Below are 20,602 nucleotides of genomic sequence, written 5' to 3'. Positions count from 1 at the left end.
GCTCTGGAAGTGCGCGCGCGCCTGTCCCGGATCCCCTCACCGCCACCACAGCGGGGTCGGCACCCACCCCCCCCCAGCGGGGACCTGCGACCTTGGCCCGTGCCGGCTTTTCTAAGTTTCTGAACCGGTTCAGTGCAACAAGGGAGTCACGTTTGTGAAGGGTCCGTTTCGGAATCGTCCAGGTGCCGTTAAAGACAACCTCTAACAAAGCTTTTCAAGAACATTAAAAATGTTCTGACCGTGTTATAACCGGACCTAAGGGAAGGCTGGGGGCATGGGCGCACAGACACGCCCTGGGCCAATCGCGGCTTACCCGGCCGGCAGGGATTTATGGGGAATTTGTAATTCTAGGCCCGAGTCTATTTTTACTTTGTTTTTCAAGAAGTTCATTGCAGGAGCCCTACCGCTGTTTCAGGACATGCAGGCAGGGCCTTCAGGTCTTAGCTGAGGGTCTGCTGAGAGGGGGCCTGGTTGATTAGGAGCCCAATGGAATTAAGAGGAAAACCAGGCAGCATTCATTTATTCATTACTTCAGTAAACATTTGCTGGACCCTTGGAAAACTCTTGCACACCTGGCAACATGTCAGGGTGGGGACCTGGGTCAGGACAGTGGCCTCCACCTTGGATGGCCAGCCAATCAGTCACCGGGAGTGATGGAGCCCCTCCCCTGATCCAGGCACATGGGGAGTCTGGACCCTGCTGGGTCCTCAGAACAGCCCCTGGCCCTGCCCTCAAGGAGCCTGGTCACTGGTGGGAGAGTCCCCACGATCCACATCAGGGGCTCTGAGGAAGGTGCCCATCCTGTCCTGGGCGGGGCAGAGGGGCGTGGGAATGGACAGGACACACATTCTGTTTCTTGAGCTGAGCGGTGACGTGGGTGTGTTTGCTTGATAAAAATTCAGCAAGCTGGTCACCTATGATGTGCGCATTTTCCTTAAAAATGTTATAAAAAATTTGCCTAAGAAGATTCCATTGTGGAGAGAGGGAATACGGGGAGGTCAAAGGGAGCAGAGTTCCGTTCTGCGGGATGACTGAGTCCCAGAGCTCCACTGTCCCGCACGGGCCTGCAGTTAATCATTCTGCAGTGTACACCTAAAACTTGCTGAAATGGTAGATCTGATGTGAAGTGTTCTTATCACAAATAATAATAATAGCAATAAATAAAGAAGGCAAGATAAAAACGTTTTAATTTTATTCCAAAAAAAAACTATTCCATTGTGTGAAATATTCAGAAATAGTGGAGGAGTGGAATTAGCAAGGGGAGGGAAGGGGGTCCAGGAAATAGTGTGAACACAGAGCATGCTTCTTATTTACTGTGAAATGTAGACAGACACACAGAGGGACACAAGACACACTCTGCTCTGAATGAAGAGCAAGAATTAGACACCACTTGTTACCTCCCTGGTAACTCATGTGCTGATGTTTTTGTTGACCATTTCCTTGCTTTTCTTCTAGTTTTATCATATGTGTATATGTGCCTGTGTGTATTCTTAAAAACACATGACTTAGAGCCAGCCCTGATGGCCTAGCGGTTAAAGTTCAGCGCGCTCCACTTCGGCGGCCCAGGTTCAGTTCCCGGGTGTGGAACCACACCACTTGTCTGTCAGTAGTCGTGCTGTGGCGGCGGCTCACACAGAAGAACCAGAACTTACAACTAGAATATACAACTATGCACTGGGGCTTTGGGGGGGAACGAAGAAATAAGAAGGAAAATTGGCAACAGATGTTAGCTTAGGGCAAATCTTCCCTTGCAAAAAAAAATCACATGGTTTAGTTGTGAAAAGGTAAATGGCAAATGCAAATGTCACCAGGTGAGGAAAGGGCACTGTAGCCACTGTTGGAATGGAGGCTTCTGGAGAAGAGACATGGAACGGTCCCTGGGCCACAGTCTGGCTCATCTCCCTGACAGCTGACAGCATTAGACGCCTGCTGCTGAGTGACTACATATCCCAAAACTTAGAGGCACGAAACAGCAACAGACATTTATTATCTCACAGTTCCTGAGGGCCAGGGCTTTGGGGGTGGCTGCACTGGGTGCTTCTGGTTCAGGATCTCTCACGAGGTTGCAGTCAAGAGGCTGGCCGGGGCTGCAGGAGTTGCTTCTGGGGTGGTGCACTCACGTGGCTGTTGGCAGGACGCCTCTGCTCCTCACCACCCGGGCCTCGCCACTGGGCTGCTTGACTGTCTTCACAACATGGCAGTTGGCTTCTGCCCGAGTGAGCAATCCAAGGGGAAAGCAACAGGGCTTCTGATGACCTGATCTCAGGAGTCACATGGCCCTTCCAGCACATTCTGTTCATGAGAAGCAAGTCACTAAGTTCAGCCCACGCTCAAGGGGAGAGGAGTAAAGAGCCACCTCTTGAAGAGACGAATGTTAAAGAATGTGCCGACGTTTTAAACCCACCAGCAGCCCCTTCCGGGGAAGGCGTGGGCAAGGCCCGCCTGGGCCCTGGGAATCACACCGAGGTCAGGGTATCTGGCAGGGCTGCAGTGTGGGCAGGTCCTGGACATTAGGTGGACACACAGTTGGGGAGTGGGCAGAATCTCTGAACATGACGGGGCCTTCTGGTGTTGAGCCTTGCTGTGGGGTGAGCTTGCTGGGCCGTTTGTTGGGGAACCCCCCAGGACCAGGACACTTGTCCTTCTAGGTTGTCAGATTCAAGAGAAGAATCTTCCTTTCTCTTATCTGGAGAGGAAGATTTGTCCAGGAGCTGAATGAGGAGAGGCGTGGGCCCCGAGTGCAGCATTCTGCCTGTGGTGACCTGGCCACGCGCGTTCCGTGTGGGGCCCCTGCTCTTCTGTGGCATTCCTGGGTCCAGACACTCCCCTTGCCCCTCTGGAGAATAGACTTCCAATCTCTGCTGGGGTGAAGGAGGGGATGTGGGGATCCACCTGCTTCTCAGCTGGCCTGCCCCATCCCCTCAAGCTCCCCAGAGGCTCCACCCCTGAGGTGGCGTCCCCAGCAGGCATGTCTGCCTCAGGAGCTCGGAACCAGGTAGAAGGCCTCAGGACCACGCAACGCGTGACTAGAACGAGCCTGTATTTATGCCTGGGGTTCTTTGGGAAGACTGGGGCATGTAGGTTGGCTTGCATCTTGGGAAACCCTAATTCCGGCTGCGCTGGCCCGGAACTTGCCCGCCCTGGTTGTCTGCATGGCTGCAGGAGCATCCCGGGTGCCTGCACGTCCACCACGAGGAAGCCCTCTTTCCCTGGCTCCCACCACAGCCTCACCTGCCTGCACCTGGCTCCGGGTCTGCGGGGAGAGGGACAGTGAGCGAAAACTCCACAGAAGACGGTGACGAAGGAGACTGTGCCCTGAAGGGACGGAGAGGAGCCGAGGGCGAGAACCGGGAGCTCACCTGAGACTGGGGTGCATCAGACACGTCACTGTATCCAGAACGGGCTTTCTCTGCTGGGGCAGTTCTCTACCGGAGGCGCGCATCACTGTGGACATCCAGCAGCTCAGAGCCGGGCTGGGGTGGGCTGCTGCAGGAGAGGTCGCAGGTGGACTGAGCGGCGGTCAGAGCCCTGGGGCCTGGTCCCCACCAAGCGGCCTGTCCCGGGACCCCTGTGGGACCCCTGCCTGTGGCTGCTGCACCGACCTCCCCGAGGGGGCTCTCAGAGTCCCAAAAGAATTAAGGGAGGTGAGGCCCCTCACAACCGTCCTTGAGCCCTAGGTTGACAGTCAGAGGACTGAAGAGCTCCGGTTACAGGGTGTGGCCGGGGGGCGTGTACTCAGCCCGGTGCAGATAACCAGCCCCAAGCTCCAGGCCTCCAGCTATCTTGAGTCCAATCGAGTCCAGAAATACTGTCTTTTGTGAGCCCACCAGGCATGGCCACGTGCACCACGTTGGTAATGACCCCTGACCTCGAACCAGCAGGTCCCTCACAGTCCTCCAAACGGGCCCATGCACCGCGGGGCAGGACTGGCTGCGGGGCCCAGCGCGAATGAAGTTCAGACCCGTGTTCATAAAGTGTTAATAGTTTCCAAACAGTGTGGGCCTGTTATTGAGGGCTTTGAAGCCTCTTGCAGATTAAATGAGCTGATGTTGGTGTTATAGCAGTATCTTGTCACTGTTAAAGAAGAAAGCATTCACGACACTTGTAAAGATGGTAAGGGACTTTATTCACGGGCGGCCACTGCAATGGGGTTTGCAGTGGGGGAGGGAAGTGGGGCTCAACTCTGAAAACAACCCAGAGAAATGGGGATTTATGGCCAAGGAGCGGGGCAGGGGGTCGGTGGATGGGAAATTACTAGAGGAAACACAGAAGCTGGGGGGGTCAGGCTGAGCCCCTTGGCGGGACTCTTGCTGGGGGCAGGCCAGGAGGTCAGCTATGGTGGTGGGGGGGTGCGGATGAGAAGTGGATTAGATATCGAGAGCAATCAGGTTCTAAGGCAGGGGGATTTTGCTAAACTGACACAGGATTCTTGCTAAAACTGGGCTAAGTGGGCCAAGGTCAGGCGCCCTCAGAGGAGCCTGAGTAGATGTGGTCAAGGAGAAAGTCTGTGTCCCCCTCAAAACTCGTATGTTGAAGCCCTAGCCCCCAGCACTGCAGAATGAGACAGTCTTACAGAGGTAAAATGGGGTCGTTAGGGTGGGCACTGGTGTCCTTCTGAGAAGAGGCGATCACACACGGAGGACATGTGAGGACACAGAGAGAAGACGGCCAAGGAGAGAGGCCTCAGGAGGAACCAGCCCTGCCACACCTTGACCACAGACTTCCAGCTTCAGGCGGTGAGAATGAATGTCCATTGTTTGAGCTGCCCGGTCTGTGGCACTTTGTCCAGCCGGCCACCTAGGAAGCGGATCCGGTGGGGACCACGTGTTTTGTAGACTGGAACCACTGGTGTGTAACCGTTGGCTCGTTCCCACGTGTACCTGGTCACCTGCTTGGCGGACAGATGCTTCAGGGTGTGACGTAGGCAGATGTGTTCCCGTGCTGGATGAGCAAGACAAACGTCAACCCCACAGACAGACAGATGCGAACCAGCAAACATGTGGCCGCTGACGGACGGTCAGCTCCGAGGAGCAAAACCAGGTGGTGAGAGCTGCAGAGGGGCAGGTCTCACTTGGAAGGCGGTCACTCTTGTCATTTTTAGTTACTGTTTAAAATGCCAGTGGACACAATGACAGCACGGACGTGCGCTGTGGCCCATGGTGAGAGACTGGAGGTGCAGGCACGAGCCCCTTCCGGCCCCTCCCCGGCCTGTGATCCGGGCCTGCTCCTCCCTCCACGCCTGCCGCACTCACACTCTTGTCGTTTCCCACGGGATGGAGCCGCCGCCTGGCAGAGGAGCCACAAAGCCACGCGCATGGTGTGGCTGCAAGAAAAGGAGGCAGGGCCTCAGGGGCTGGAGTCCCAAAGAGGAGAAGCCTGAATTTGAGGAAAGTGACACGGGGTACAGCAGAGGCCACTGGGCCCACCAGTGGGAGCACTGAGCACCCTGGAGAGGCCCCCCGTGGGCCTGTCTGCAGAGGGATTCTGATGAAGCCGGGGTCTCCAGTGCCCCAGGGCCCCCAAGGTGAGACCCGGTGGTGCCAGGGCTGCACTGGGCTGAGGGGAGGGCCCACATCTGTGCACCCTCGCAGAGGATTTCAAGGTGAGGCTGCATTCCTGGGTTGGGGGAGGTGGACACAGATGGGCAGGGTGTCCGTGGCATCTGGGATCACCCTGGTCAGCTCCCCAACATAACCTCCCAACTGCCACGGTCCCCACCATGTCACCCCCACCAGCTTCTGCAAACTTCATCAGCCCTACTTCATCCTATCAATGGCGGGGGGGGGGGGGGGGGCGGCAGGGACAGCAGCTGGGCATCAGGGCCCAGCAGTACTGAGATCTGAGGGGGAAGGGATGGCTCTCAGGGGGAAGGTCCCCCTAAATCCCCCCACCCCTGCTCTAGGTGGGGGAGCCCGTGCCTGCTTGTGGGCACTCCCTCCCCATCCTCATCTCTGCTCCTTCCTTCTCTGTCTTTCCCTGTCCAGAAATGTGACCCAGCCTCCAAGCTGGGGAGCTCCAAGTGTGTCCAGCTGCCGCGCTCCCCCCTGGCATGGCTGTTCCACTGCTATCTGCCCCACCGCTGCCTCCTGCCCCGGCCTGGCCTGGAACTGCTGCCTGCTCGCTCATGCAAGACCAGTGTCCACACTAGCGTCCACACTGGTGGGCATCCGTTTGTTTAAACAACTCAACCAAGAGGTGTGGGGTACTTACCCCCTACTGGTGGGCATTGGTCAGCCTCTCCCCAGTGCTGTCCTAGGTGAGCCTGCCCCTCTCCCATCCCATCCCTGCAGGGGCTGCCTAACGTGTGCCCAGCAAAGAGGCCCAGAGGGTCTCCAGAGGGGCTGAATGAGCCAGCTGGACCCCGAGAGGCTGAGGGCTGTGAGTTCTGAACTGGGACCCCTATTCTTGCTGTTGCTCCCTGCCTGGCCCTCCCTGGGTGGGGAGGCAAGCCTGTCCCAAGTCAGCACACATGTCCCAGCTCTGTCCACAACTCCCTCCCCAGGTCTCTGAGCCCCCATCTGGGAGTTCGACCTTGGGGTCCCTGCGGGTGGGGGAGTTAGGACAGCCCTGCCATCTCCTACCACCAACACTGACCCAGCCGTGCCAGGACCTGGGGATACGACCGAGAACCAGACAGGGTCCCAGGTCCCCCAGCTGCCATTCTCGGGGGAGACAGACACCACTGGGAAAGAACTCAGTTCTCATGTGATGGTCTCTCTGACTGTGACAGGCACCATGAATGACATAAGGCACAGCGCTGCCCACCGGGGCCCACCGTGCCCAACCACACAACCTCGTGTCCATCCCACAGACACTCCACGTGAGCTCCCGTCTCCTCCTCCATGGGGTCTCCGGCCCCTCCCCCAGCACACTGCCACCCCCTGACCCCGTCCTGCTTCTTGCTTCTCGGCGGTTACCCTAAGGTCACCTTCCCCTTGTATGTGATCAGTCCCTCCCACCGGACTATCCCTCAGGACCCCTAATGCTTGGAAAGATGCTCAGCATACAGAAGATCCATGTGGGAGATCAAGATTTGGCCACCCTGAAATATATCTCTTTACCTCAATTGTTTTCTCTGACAGACATTTGACTTCCCCCACTAACTGCCTAAAGAATTTGACATAGAAGATCTGTTCCAGGAAGGAGTTCCTATCTGATGGCTGTAATATAATGTAAAACAGATGTTACAATAGGAAAGGCACCAACAAGCCCATCTTATCAAAAATTCTCTCTCTGGCCACATTCTCTAGATGGCCCTGCAAGGAGTTGCCAGACAAACATTTACATTTATAAGGGAAATCTCCATTTGTAAAGGTATCTCCCTCTCTGTATTGGGAAGAGGGGGGATGACCTCATTTCTAGAAACTTATCAATGTGGAAGGTGAGGCCTTAAATCTGCAAAATAACCTTACTCTTGTTTACTGTGATTTAGTGGTAATCTCCTGTAACTGACTCCCCCCACCCCCAGCATCCTCCTTTGTCTTTAGCTGAAGATGGTATTTAAGACGAGAATCTCTGGATTGTGTTGAGAAACTCAGTGTCCCTGGTTTCTCCCATGTATACATGTTATTAAACTTGGTATTATTTTCTCCTGCTAACCTGTCTTGTTAATTATTTGGCCAGCCATAAGAACCTTAAGGGAAAGGGCAGAGGGGGATTCTCCCTTTTCCCCTACATCCACAACAAAGGTTTCTTGAATAAATGAATGACTGAATGAATGAATGAGGAGGTGGCATCAGAGCTGAGATCTAACCGGAGAGAACAGATGTGCGAAGCACCAAGGGAAGGAAATTCTAAGCAGAGGGAGCAGCCAGTGTAAAGGCCCTGGGGTGGAGATACCCTTGGTCCTTTGAGGGACAGAGGAGGTTAGGAGCACAGAAGGGATACAGGCAGAGGCGGGCAGGACCAGACCATAGGAGGCCGTGGGGCCAGGTGAGGGCTTGGTTTTTACTCCAAGGCAGCGGGAAGCCACTGGAATGGAGCCCGCTATTCACTTGTCAGTGTGATTCCAGCTCACAGGCCTTTTTCTTCCCACTGTGGCAAGTTCCCTTCCAGCCAGCCCAACCTACACTTCAGGCACCAGAAACACAGGGAGACAGACCCCTCAAAACAAAAACACCCCACCGGAGAGCATGTCAAAACCACACAGAGTGATTTTAATTTCAGCGACACGATGGCTTTATGTCTCCATAAAGACAGGGCTGTGTTGACTAGCCGAGCATTGACAACACGTGGAACTTTTCAATTCTTCTCTGTCCTAACCCAGACGGCTTCCAGGGGTGCGGGAGCGTGCCCCTAGGTGGAGTCACCGCGAGCATGAGTGGGCATTCACTGGTGTCCACTGACTCAGGGACAGGAGGGAGGGTCCAGTTTCAGCTCAGGCTGCGTCCACAGGCGCCTCCCCTCCCCCCAACACTGCCCTGCCGGCCTGCGCCATCCTGGATCAGGAGGGGAAGGCGGGTGCTTCGGCCAGCGGGCGGGACATGCTCTGGATGGCCCATTGCAGGATGCCGTCGAAGCTGTGCTATAAGACAGAGTAGAGGGCAGGCGTTCAGGGACCTGGCCAGGACCTCCAGAGGACAGGCGTGCTTACCCCACCACATCTGGCCCACCCTGGCCTCCAGGGTCACCTGGAATCATAAACATTGTACACAAAGATGCCATGCAACCTGACCCTCCTATGCAAAGGTGGGGAAACTGAGGTTCAAGGCCTCACGGGACATGTCAGTCAAGGGGACTCCTCATCCAGTGCTCCTTCTCAGCATCCCATAAGCCCAGGGCACAGCCACCACGGCTGTTCTGCCTCCTGAGGTGGCTCCTTCCCAGGTGGTGAGACAGGGCCAGCTCCTTCCCTCACTCTGCTTAGGGGCCTGATGCTCCAACAGGATTGGCGGAGTCACAGGAAGGCCCAATATTCCAACAGAATAGGGGTGACCTGAACCCAAAGGGGCTTGTGAATCTGTCCCCCATTTCTCCAACTGTATCCAGTGACCCGCCCCCTCCCAGAGCTCCAACACCTCAGGTCACCTCTCACCCTCTGGGGGTCCTGGGATCTCTACAGACACCTGCACAGTCTGGGGCCCACCCATGCATGGCCCACCACACAGGGCCGGGCCCCCAAGGTGCCACACTGGACACCCGAGGAGGACCCCTCCTAGGGGTCTAGAAATCGCTGGAGGAGTCTGACCTCCTGTCACAAGAAGATGGGACCCCTAAGAGCCACATTTTTTCCCCACCAATTCCAGCTGTTCGTCTTAGGGCAGACAGGCCTGGGTTGAGAGCGGACAGTGAGAGATGTGCTAGGGGCAGAGGCTCCGGGCACCCACTTCACCCCTGGGGAGAGTCATGGCCTCTGAGTCTGCTTCAGTGGCCCTGGTGCTGGGGTTCTGCAGTGGCCAGCCCCCCACGTCCAGGCCCCTGGGACCTCTGGGCTGGCTAGAAGGGGCAGGGGCTCAGGGCGCCCCCTTTTGGCTTGCTTGTGCTCTCGGGACGCCTGTGTGTGTGTGGAGGGGCCAGCACCATCCTGGAGCACGTGGGCCTGCGGTGCTCGGTGTGTCCAGAGTGGGGGTCTCCTAGTTCTCTCCTGGCAGGGGTGCTGGCTGTTGCGGGGGTAAGGGGGGACCGGGGTGAGGAGGAGGAGGAGGAGCAGGCGTTGCCCAGCCAGGTGACACGTTACCTCGCTCAGGAGGGACTCCAGGTCATCCCGGTGCAGGACGGGCTCGTGACCAGCAGAATTGTCCCCTGCCTGGAACCCAGGAAAGGGAAGAGGTCAACCCAACTTCCGCACCCCTGCTGGGAACATCTCCATGGAAGCAGGACTCCCTGCAGAGGCAACGGGGCTTGCGGGTGGGTGGCCCGTGCCAGGGCAGTGGGGGTGCTGTGGGTGCTTCTCCAGGCTGGGCCCTGGGAACTGAATTCTAACACCCAGCTCCCGGGCACAGGGCAGGGTGGGTGTGAGCGAGCTTGGGGCTGCCTGCCCAGGGCCCTGCCAACTCCGGAAGCTGGCTACCCAAGGTCCCCCAGGCCAGCCTGGCTCCACACACTGTGGGCGGCCCTCTGGGGAAAGTGAGGTGACTTAGAGAACCAGCTAGAAGGGACCCCGCCCCAGAGAGGAAAGTGCCTGGCTCAATGCCAGCCATTCAACCATCCAACAAGCATCACCAGGGCCAACCGTGCCCCTGGGCGAAGGGCCAGAGCAGGGAATGAGGCCTCCAGGCTCACCGGCTGGGAGGGAGAAAAGGCCATACTAAGTGGTACCATATGAAATTGCCAGGTTTGTACCTCAAAACAGGCAGCTGTCAGCACTTCCACCTGGGTAGGTCTGATAAACACAGGCCCTGCAAGGTGCTCCCAGCCCCGGGTGCCTGAAGGAGGAGCACAGCTCCTGGGGTGTGTGGGGCACTCAGGAAAGGGCCTGGGGGCCACATCCACATTCACTGTCTACCCCTGGGGAAGGGGGCCGGGCAGGGGCAAAAGGGGCTGGAACTTTTTACTCTAAAATGACATTACATTTTACATCACAATGAAAAGAAAGAGGCCTTTGCTGTTAAGAGAAAAGAACCCAGACATCAATGAAGGGAGCATCTTCTGGAGGGAGGGAACCTCCCCTGGGACCCGGCCCCCCAAGGCTGCCTGGAGTTAGGGCACATGAGAGGGCTTGGGCACACACAGTGCTGATGGGTGGGGACGATGAGAGAGGCTTCCGGAAAGAACAGGATGCAGACAGGTGTGAGCCATGCCAGGTGGTCCACATGAACCCTCTCGTGGGCGGGGCCTCCGTGCCTGGTGCCATGTCACCCACACAGTGTGTCCGGGGGGTATGGGGCAGGGCTGGGAAGAAGGATGGGCCGTGGAGACTGAGTAGGACTTATCACCACCCTCGGGGACCCCAAAGATTCTTCGGGGACAGGGACGTGGTCAGGAAGGCCCCTGCTGTGGGCAGTCAGGGCAAGATGCGCCACCCTCTAGAGGCTCCTGAATGGGGGCACACAGGACACGGGACCCCTCCCCCAGGTTCTGAGGGAGCCCCAGGATGACTGTGGCTCCGCAGCTGGAGCCTCGGCCCCGTTTCCTCCACTGACAAATGAGGACAGACGGAGAGACTTCTCCCCGGGGGGCTGCCGGCGGCAGGATGGGGATGGACAGGCTCCCCGCCCCATGGCTGTTGGAGGATTGCGGGCAAGATTACACGGGGGTCACATTCGGTATCCAGTGTGCTTGCTCATCCCGGGTAGGGAGCCTCCTGCTCCCTCTCCCCCCACCCCCAGCCCTACCCCAGAGATGGGTGCTCCACGGGCTGGGGGAGGGGGCTTAGGGGAGCGCTGGGCCTAGGTTAATTCTAAGACAAACGTGCATCCAAACGGTGGCTTCATAGCCGCTATTGCTTAAGTGAGTTTCCTCTTGAAACAGATGCAAGTTATCAAAAAGCAGTCGATCGAAACAAAGATACTGTATTTAAATCACCAACACATGATCAGGGGTCTGGCGCAAACCCGCGAAGCTGGCGCCCCAAGTCTCCCCTGGAGATGTAGTCCCCACCCACACCCCCGCGGGGCCCCCCTCACCTGCGCACCGGGCGTGGCGGCCGCAGAGACCTTAGCGGGCCCGGGAGCAGGCCGGGCGGGGCTCGGGGCGGGCGCCCCCTCCCCCGAAGCCGGGGCGGGGTCTCCGGAGCAGGATCTGCAGCGCAAGACGGCCCTGCGCAGACGGAGGAGAGGCTGCGGGGCTGTCCGGGCTGGGCAGGGCACTCCCCTCCACCCCCCGCCCTCCGCACGGGCCTCGCACTCACCCGGGCCGGGGGGCGCCCGCGGCGAAGTGGCAGCGCCAGTGGAAGGCGGCGGCGCAGTGCGCGCACCGCAGCACGTCCGCGCCGTCCCCGCACACGCCGCACCGCGCGCCGGGCGCCGGGCCCTGCGGGACGGACAGCGCAGTGACCTGGGGCCTTCTGCCCTCTACACCCCCCGGATTCCCCTGGGTTGGACAGCGGGGAGGAGCGCGGGTGGGAAGCCGTAAGGTGCCTCGTCGCAGCCGCAGGGCACTGGGTCCCGCAGTTTTGGAATCCCGGCCCCGAGGTCAAGAGCGCCCCAGCACCTCTGGGCTGCAGCCCGGAGAAATCAGGTGCCCCGACCTCGCTCCCCCTTGGTGGACCCACACCCCCTTCAGGGCTAGTTAAGGGGTCCCCGGAACGGCGCTGGGCCAGAAGAGGAAGGAGGGGTTGGGGGACCTGGGGACTTCCCATATGCAGGGCCATTCCAGCCCTCTTCATTGTCCTGCCTCTGAGGGGTGGGGTGGGTGGGGGTTTCAGGAGCAATGAGAGAAGCCTGCTGGAATTCCTCCAGGACTCCCTCCCCGCCCCCTCGCCTCCCCGCCCCCTGTTCTGGGAGGTCTGTCTCCTCACTGCATCCTAGCGCCCGGTGTCTTCCTCCAGCCTCCTCCCACCTGCCCTCCCCATGGCCAGTCCGGTGCTCCTGGCAGAGGCCTCCCCCAGCCCTGACCCCTAACCCCCAGGTAACCCTTACCCCTTTCCCCTCCTAGTGGCTCACTGTCCTGTTTCAGATTCCTCTGGCTGCCCTTAGGCCCTGAGCTCCCTGAAGGCTGCCACCGGACCCCAGCACCCCTCACCTGCTGCCCCTCGGGGCCCACACACAGTAGGGGGTGCAGGGCTGAAGGGTCCAGCACCGGCAGGGGTGCTGCGGAAGGTGGGGCCAGCAGGTGCTTGTAGGTGACGGCAGCGTCCATCCCAGCCGGGAGCTCCCTGGGCGGTCCCCTGGCCTCCTCTCCTGCCGACCTCAGTCCCAGGAGGACCTGGACCAGAGGGTCAGTGCTCGGAGGGGCCTCAGGGCACTTGTCCAGCACCACCCAGGGACTTAGTGACCGCTGGGACCCTGGGAACCCCAAACTGCGGTCAGAAAGGCCTGGGGGCAGGTCCCAGTCCCGTGGCCCTCACGGGCTGTCAGAGTAAACACTCGGTATATACCGGGCCGGTGTCATATCCCTGACGTCTTTGCTGCAACAGAATGCTTACAACATTTTGGGAGAATATTATCAGTGGTCAAAGTCATCCCCTGCGTGGGCAACAGGGCCGAGGCCCCCATCAGAGCACTGAGAAGTGGGGCCATTGCAACGGCCGCTTCCCAGCGGCCGGCGCCCCGTGGGCCCCAGAGTAGAAAGCTGAATTAATGTGGCCAGGCTGGGGTGGGGTGGGGGGCGCCTGGTCCTAGGGCTGGGGCAGGCCTGACCCACAGGAGTGGCCAGGAGGCAGGACCCCAGGCGGACTGAGGGCCTGGGAGTGGCAGGTGCGTACCGGGGCCTCCACAGGCGGCTCCTGGGTCCGGGGCTCCTCCACCCGGGGCAGCTCCTGCTGGGCTCTTCCCTGGAGGCAGCTGGTGCACCTCCAGGTCCCACTGCTCGTGTTGTCACCGGCCAGAGGCATGCAGGGCAAGGCAGAGAGGGCAGTAGACTCCCAAACCCGCAAAGCAGGGAGGCCGGAGGGCTCCTCCAGGCCACCCTCTCCTTTCACAGATGGGGAAACCGAGGCCCGGGCAGGGAAGGAGGCAGAGCCACATGGAAGGGCCTGCCCAGCAAGTTAGCAGGAGACCAGGATGCCAGCTTTTCACCCCTAATGGGGTGGCCCTTGCCAGCCTGCTGTGTCCCCTCTGAATGCTGCTCTGAGGGGCCCCAAGAATTCCTGACACCCACTCCCCCACAGAGGCCTATGCCTGGCTCTCACAGGCCTTGCCCTGCAGGTGGGGCCTCCTTGGGTTGGGGTGTCTATATCCCTGGGACTACCCACGTTTCCACAAGGGGGATGGTGCCCAGCAGAAGGGGAGACGGTCAGGGCAGGAAGGCAGAGAATGGAAGAATGACAGACGGTCAGAGTCAGCCAGAGCTGAACCATGACCCCGGCCGAACCCTCTCATTTTAGTGACGAAGCATCTGAGGCTCAGAGATGTGACCTGGTCAAGGCCACACAGCAAGCCAGGCCAGGGACAAGGCTAGAACTCCACCCAGGCTCTGCCCCCTAGACAGCCGTGACCTGTGGAAGCTGGTGGTGGAGGGCAGGTCTCTGTGGGCAGGGGGAGGGGGCACTAGGAGGCAGACTAGGAGGCCTCACGCCCCACGGAGGACAGGCACCCACCAGCCCTTGGGGGTGCAGCTCTGTGGCCTCTGTGCTCCCCAACACCGACACAGAGTCGGACTTTGCTTGGGGGTGGGGGGTCAGCTGCTCCTCGAGTTTGGGCTGGCGAGTGTGGGGTGAGTGCAACACGATGGTCTTTCTCTGCCTTCGGCCTCCATTCTGCTTTGCTGCCCTCAGGAGCCCTGCTGGCCAGGCTGCGAGGACAGTGCAGCCACATGGGGAGGTGGGGTGGGAGGACCCCGGGCCCCAGCCCCACTGCCCAGTGACCTGAACCAAGGCCCCCTCCCAGGTGGGCCTCACTTCCCCATTTGTGGAACGGAGAGACTTCTGGGTGGCTCCCGCTCAGGGTCCGTGGGTGGGGGGCGGCCTGGGTGCTGTGGTGGTGACGTGTGCCAGGCTCACCTGGGGATCTCCCGGAGCGGTGGGGACAGGCAGGCCAGGTGGAAGGCCCGGGGGCAGCCATCACAGCAGATGAGCTCACCGCCGTCCCGGCACACTGCACACTCATCCTCGTTCTTCTGACGCGGGCGAGACACGCGTGCTCTGAGAGAGCCCGGGATGGGGCGGCACCTCCCTGAGAGCCCCCAGAATGGCTCCACCAGTTGGCAGTGTCCCCTGGGGGCACCCAAGCCCCCGGCCTGAAATTCCACCCTGACTGCCTGCTCCCCAGCTCCCCAAGACTCCTTCCATCTCTGAGACTATTCCTGCACTCTCGGGTCCATCCCTTTTGGGAAGAACAGGCCTTCAGAAAGCCTGGTTTCTCGTGGGTGCCTGTAACTGCATGCCCACCCCCACACAGGCCCCTCCTCAGGGGCACCGGAGGGACAGTCCCAGCGGTGTTCCATCAGCCCCGGGCACCCCCTGTCCCCTCTGCCTCAGGCCTCCACCCTGCTTACGCCTGTCTGGATGGTGCCCACTGTGGCCCCCTGGACGCCACCTCCTCCAGAAGCCCCCAGACCACCGAGCACACTCATTGTAACATTCCCCTTGGACCTCGCCAGCCAGGGAACTCGCAGGGCAGACGTGGGTCCTGCTCGTGGGTGCCCGGGGCCCAGCACAGCGCCTGGCACGGAGGGGTTGGGATCTCGGCCAGTTCTGGTTCCTTAAGAAACGATGCTGGGAACCCAAGTACAGGCTTGACGCCAGGGTTCTTGGCTCCCAGCAGAGGCCGGCACCCCACCCACGGGCCCAACACCATGGTTTAAAAAGCCTGGGAGGGCCTCGCTTTCCCTGACTTATTTCAATTTTTACAATTGTGTATTAACAGAAAAAAATACTATTAATAGAAAGAGCTCCACCCCATGAACAGGAGCTCGGGCCTCTGTCCTTGTCACCCAATCAAGTGCCCTGTTCAAGCAGCAACGCAGCGGAAGGACCCGCCCGAGGGTGGCTCCTTCCTCGGTCTAGGCGTTACCTGGTGGAGCTGGGGCTCGCTGGGGAGGGCAGGAGGGGCCAGGACCCTGCCCTGCTGGCCTGCCCTCGGATCGCCTCCACCCTGCAATGGGGAGAGGGAGGGTCACCCACAGGGGAGGCAGCCCGGGCAGCAAGGAGCCCCCTCAGTGCAGCCCCCAGCCCCCAGCAGAGCTCCTGGCCCAGAGGAGATGCTGCTGCTGCTGTGTATGCTGGTGGTGGGGGGCAGTGCTTACAGGAGCAGCAGCCTGGGTCCCCTTGGCTCGGACCAGGGTCTTCAGGCCGCCGCTGCGGGTCTTGTTCTTCCCTGCACCGGGGTCTTCGAACTTGCTGGGAGTGTAAAACTCCCCCCCAACCTGGATGCACTTCTTGGAGCCCCCTGGGAGGAGAGGCTGACTGGCCCCTGCTCAGCCGCACTGCAGGCCCAGGCCAGCCCCGGTGGGCCACAGAGGCTGCGCGCTCCACAGCTTGCTCTTCCGTCTCCCCCACCCCCCACAGTCAGGTCTGGGGCCAGGGTCCTGGGCACAGAAGGGATTCTCTGCTGGGGAACTATACTGGGTGAAGCGTGTCCCCCAAATTCACGTCCACCTGGAATCTCAGAATGGGACCTTATTTGGAAGTAGGGTCTTTGTAGATGTAATTAGTTAAGATGGCTCATACTGGATCCTAAGTCCAATGACTGGTGTCCTTATGAGAAGAGGACACAGAGAGACATAGCGAGGAGGCCCTGTGACAGTGGAGGCAGAGGCTGGATGATGCCACTAGAAGCCAGGGAACAAGGGTCATCGGCAGCCACCAGGAGCTGGGGAGGCGAGGAGATTCTGCCCTACAGCCTCCCAAGGGAGCACAGGCCTGCCGACACCTTGATTTTGGAATTTCTGTTGTGATAAGCTGCCCAGTTTGTGGCAATTTGTTATAACAGCCGTAGGAGACTCCTGCCGCAGTCCTTGGGCCCATCCCTGGTGGGTGAGACCAGGGCCCATGTCAGCTCCCAGCGGCTGGCAGGTCCTGGCTGTCCCCCAACTGGTGCCCAGCACCGAGGGTGGAGGAAGGAGGTGGCACAGGGGAGGGGGAAAAGAAGTCTGGGAGGCCGGGGCGGGTGCTGCAGGCTGTCCTGCTTGGAGAGCAGGCGCGCAGAGGGTCCGTCAGTACAGGCCTGTCAGCAGACCTCAGACCCTGTGAGCGAGGACTTTCTAAGGACGTGAGCCAAGACTCCACAGGGGCCCATCCGCGTGGATGGAGGTGATCTAGGATGTGGCCCCGGACCGCCGGCCTCGCAGAAGGTCCAGGGCCTGCATGTCCAAGCGTCCCCCGACCCCTCAGGGAGCCCTCAGTGCCTTCCCCGCCCCTCCAGAGCCAGCAGAACCACTGGGGGGGACGCTGGCTGCCCCGTCCATGGTCCTGTCTGCCCTGGGGCCACCAGGGAGCTAATGGGGGAGGTGGACCCCGGGCAGCCCCTCCCCAGTGCCGTCTACCTGACTCAAACACTTGCTGGATGAGGATCCCCTCCACGGCTCCGCGGGCTCCAGGGACGTCCCCAGAGGACACGGCCATGGCTCTCTGGACCGAAGTGGACATGGTCTGAATTCCTGGGGGAGGAGCGCCAGATGGGGGGGTCACCAATCAGGAAGATGGCCCCTGAGCACTCCTCCACGGGGACAGTGGGGGCAAGGTGCCTGGGCGGTGGAATCCTTCTCTCCTTCCCCCCAGGGCAGGCCTGGAGGGGGCCCAGCCCTTCCACACCCAGACAGACAGCCAGCCCACGTGTAAGCGGAGAGACAGGCCGTATGTGTGTGTGTGGTGTATGGTATAGTGTGGGGGTGGTGTGTGTCTGTGTGTGTGTGGTATGTGGCATGTGTGTCTGTGGTGCGTGTGTGGTACATGTGGTGTGTGGTATGTGTGCATGTGGGGTGGTATGTGGTGTGTGTGTCTGTGGTGTGTGGTGTGTATGTATATGGGGGGTATGAGGTGTGTGTGTCTGTGGTACACGTGGTGTGTGGTGTGTGTGTATGTGGGGGTGGTATGTGGTGTGTGTGTCTGTAGTGTGTGGTGTGTGTGTATGTGGGGGTGGTATGTGGTGTATGTGGTGTGTGTGTGGCGTGTGGTGTGCGAGCCGACTGAACACAGTGGACAGGAATGAACAGGGACCCAGGATGTGGCCCTGGGTTGTGCTGGGAGGGAGGCAGAGTTCCAGGGCCGGCCCTTAGGTCAGCGCCAGGTGACCAGAGGAGTCTCTGGGGTCCCGTGCCCTGGGGCAGGGAGGAGACAGAAAAGGGGCCAGGCTGCGTCTAGCTGAGGGACAAGGAGGATTCTCTGGAGGAAGCAGAGCCTGAGCTGGCCCTGAAGGGCGGGCACAGGTGGGGAGACCCCTCCTTCCCGGTGTGGCTGTGCAGCGAGGCTCTGGGGAGAGACGCCAGGCCAGCATGGTCCCAGCTCCCAGGATGGCCCCCTCAGGCCCCTGACCCCTTGACCAGGGGGCCTGGCTCACCGTTGCCCAGCGGGAGGCGCTGCGGCTCCACGTTGCTCTCTGGCTTCTTGGGGGGCTTGGCCTTCCCTTGGGAGCCTGCAGGGGGAGCTGCGGCAGCCTGGCCCTCCTCTCCCACTGGGGCCAATGTGGGCGGCCAACAGGCAAGGGAGAGCACCAGGGTCGCGTCTCCTGACCCAGGGGTCCCCTCACTTTACCAGGTTCTGATGCCCCATCAGTAAAAAGGAAGTAACACCCCCCTGCTTACTTTACGAGGCCCTGGGGCAACAAGGGACTGCCCTACTCCACTAGCGTGTCCATCTAAGTACCCAGAGGGGACCTCTGCAGCGCCCCACCCCCAGGCTGGACCAGGCTGAGGAGGGGGTGGGACAGATGCTCCCAGAGCCCAGCAGCTGGGGAGGGGGTGTGGTCAGGGAGTATCAGGCTCCCCAGGGAGATCTGTGACCCCACCAGCTCCTCAAACTGGGTACCTGGGCTGGAGGTGCCCCTGGGGGACAAGGCTGCCGCTGGGGTGGCCCGTGGCTCCTCCAGAGCCTTCCTCTTGGTGGGGGGCCTGGGCAGCAGCACTGGGGCCTTGGGGCCAGCCGGGGGCTTCCTCCCCTTCCGGGGCTGGCTGAGGTCCACATCTGCAGGGCAAGAGCAGATCTGACCCCTGGGGCAAGGCGGGCGGGGCCTTGGCCCTTTGCCTCTCAGAACCCAAGATGGTCCTAGGTGATGTCCAGGGGCTCCCTAAACCCCAGCACTCCCACACCCCTTCCCTCCTACAGTCCCACTTGGGCTCAGCAGGATGACTCCAGCGGCCCCAGGCCCCAGCCCCCAGCCCAGTGCCCCCCACCTTTGGGGAAGCTGTCTAGGATGGGCTGCAGCCGGGCATATCTCTCCAGATTGTAGTCCTTGAAGAGAACCCTCCAGAAGTCCAGGATGACAGCCGCGTCTTGGGTCAGGAGCCAGGAGAGGAGCGCATGGAAGGCCTGTGGGCAGCCCTCCCTCTCCTTCAGACTCAGCGTCTCCTGAAGCAAGAATGGGGAGTAGGGGGGCTGCCTCCTGCTTCCCAGGTACCCCACTTCCCGCTCCACTATGGGACTAGAGGACGGATGCCAACCCAGAGGAGGCTGCTGGAGACCTGGTCACCCATGTCCCTCCCTTTGGCTTGGGGGGTGCGTGGGGATGGCATGGGGGTGCTGGGGTGAGGGGGGCACCTGAAAGTCATCTTAGGAGATCATGCCGTGGCTTGGACGAAGCCTTGGGAAGGGCTGGGAGGGGGCGTTGGGGATCTGGGTTGGGGCGACACCTGCGGTTGTCCTCGGACCATCCCCCTGCTCGTGGGCGGGGCATAGGGACGGCGTAGGGGCGTCAGGGGCGGGGAGGGGCGTTGGGGGCGGAGAGTCGGGAGGGGCGGGGCGGGGAGGGTCCACCTGGACCTACTCTTCCGGGACGCTGGCTCGTGGGCGCCGGCTTCGGGGAGCCTCGGGCTTGTTGGGGTCTGGATTGGGGCCCACCTGGAACTTGTCCTCGGGGACCACGTCGTGGTCGGCCAGCGCGTGCAGCAGCGGGAAGGCGCTGTCCACGGCCACGGCGATCTCGGTGCGGTGCAGCCTCAGGAGGCGGCGCAGCGCCGTGTCCCCGCCGGCCCGGGCCTCGCCCGCCATCGCGGGTTCGGGGGCGCGGGGCTGGGGACCCCCCTCTCCCCGCCTGGGGTCCCGCGGCCTCGGGGTGCCGGTGGACTTGTGGGGTGTCTGGGCCGTGTCTGCCTCCTGGTCCCCGCGCTCCCCCTGCCCCGCCGGCCACCTGGGCGGGCACCTCCGCGGGCCGCGCAGCCGGCGGGGTCGCTGTTATACCAGACTCACCGCGGAAAGAGCAAAGGCCGCGCTGCCCCAGAGCCAATCAGGGCCGGGGAAGCGTCCAGAGGGGCAGGAACGGAAACTTCCCTGTAACTGAGTATAGAGAAGGTCCCATCCACCGCCAGCCCCCATTCCGCACCAGCCAGCAGGCTGTCGGCTTTTCTTTCTTTTGTAAACGAAGCTTCTGGACCAGGCCTGACCCTTCAGTGAGAGGGCTGGGTCGCCTCTCAGTTCCCAAAGTGTGGTCCCGGCCTGCATCCCACAGGGCCCTGTTCAAACAGGGGAAAGCCAGGACAGGTGCCCTTAGTCTCACCCAGGCCCAAGTCCTGGGCACCAGAGGGGCTGACGAGGTGCTCCAGCACCTCGCTGAGGCCAGGATGAGAAGCCTCCGTGGGGCTGGGTTTGGGCAGGGTCCCAGGTGGGGAGTGGGCACGGCGCCTGCTCAGGGTCCCAGGCCTGGGGCTGTAGGTGAGGTCAGATGGAGGGGCGCTCGTCTGATGGAGGATACCAGCTATGGCTAGTGTGTGTCAGTGGGGGCAGCCTGGGCGTTGCCTGGAGGCTGTGTGACGCAGGGCAAGTCACTTTCCTTCTCTGAGCCTCAGTCCCCTCATCTTTAAAATGAGCACATTCCCTGGGGGAGGGGGACCCCAGCTGCAACCTACTCTCTACTTCCTCCAGGTGTGTTAGAAAGTAAAGCTTCGAGAAGGCAGCTGATGCCATGGTCGGATG

General features: G+C 60.8%; 1 protein-coding gene across 3 annotated transcripts; it reads right to left on the bottom strand.

The window, feature by feature from the left end:
* Positions 1–7,963: 7,963 nt before the first annotated feature.
* On the bottom strand, positions 7,964–19,958 carry AIRE (autoimmune regulator). Of its 3 annotated transcripts, none has more exons than XM_058523218.1 (14): positions 19,532–19,958; positions 18,868–19,042; positions 18,503–18,658; positions 18,036–18,110; positions 17,023–17,136; positions 15,784–15,926; positions 15,552–15,632; positions 14,540–14,655; positions 13,304–13,403; positions 12,622–12,804; positions 11,789–11,910; positions 11,565–11,697; positions 9,677–9,745; positions 7,964–8,524 (listed from the first exon to the last, which is right to left on the bottom strand). In XM_058523218.1, exons 1-14 carry the CDS (start codon positions 19,679–19,681, stop codon positions 8,444–8,446), a joined length of 1,698 nt encoding a protein of 565 aa, XP_058379201.1. In that variant the 5' UTR covers positions 19,682–19,958; the 3' UTR covers positions 7,964–8,443. The 3 variants fall into 3 exon arrangements, with proteins under 3 accessions (XP_058379201.1, XP_058379202.1, XP_058379203.1); XM_058523219.1 differs by having other exon boundaries at positions 14,540–14,652; XM_058523220.1 differs by lacking the exons at positions 7,964–8,524; positions 9,677–9,745; positions 11,565–11,697; ... (1 more) ...; positions 12,622–12,804; positions 13,304–13,403 and adding an exon at positions 13,432–14,331 and having other exon boundaries at positions 14,540–14,861; positions 19,532–19,956.
* Between the last annotated feature and the right edge of the window lie 644 nt (positions 19,959–20,602).

Source organism: Diceros bicornis, chromosome 27 (assembly GCF_020826845.1).
Source record: "Diceros bicornis minor isolate mBicDic1 chromosome 27, mDicBic1.mat.cur, whole genome shotgun sequence".
Taxonomy (NCBI): domain Eukaryota; kingdom Metazoa; phylum Chordata; class Mammalia; order Perissodactyla; family Rhinocerotidae; genus Diceros; species Diceros bicornis.
Note: the sequence above shows the minus strand (reverse complement) of the source record. Positions and strands in the feature narration are given on the sequence as shown.

Bases quoted from the DNA above. Each gene is read 5' to 3' on its own strand.
- AIRE (XM_058523218.1), bottom strand. From the start codon at position 19,681: ATGGCGGGCGAGGCCCGGGCCGGCGGGGACACGGCGCTGCGCCGCCTC. The intron at 17,137-18,035 runs GTGAGCCAGGCC...CTCCTCCCCCAG, and splicing joins GCGCCTCCCGCTGGGCAACG to GAATTCAGACCATGTCCACT. The intron at 12,805-13,303 runs GTACGCACCTGC...CCTCTGGTCCAG, and splicing joins AGCCGCCTGTGGAGGCCCCG to GTCCTCCTGGGACTGAGGTC.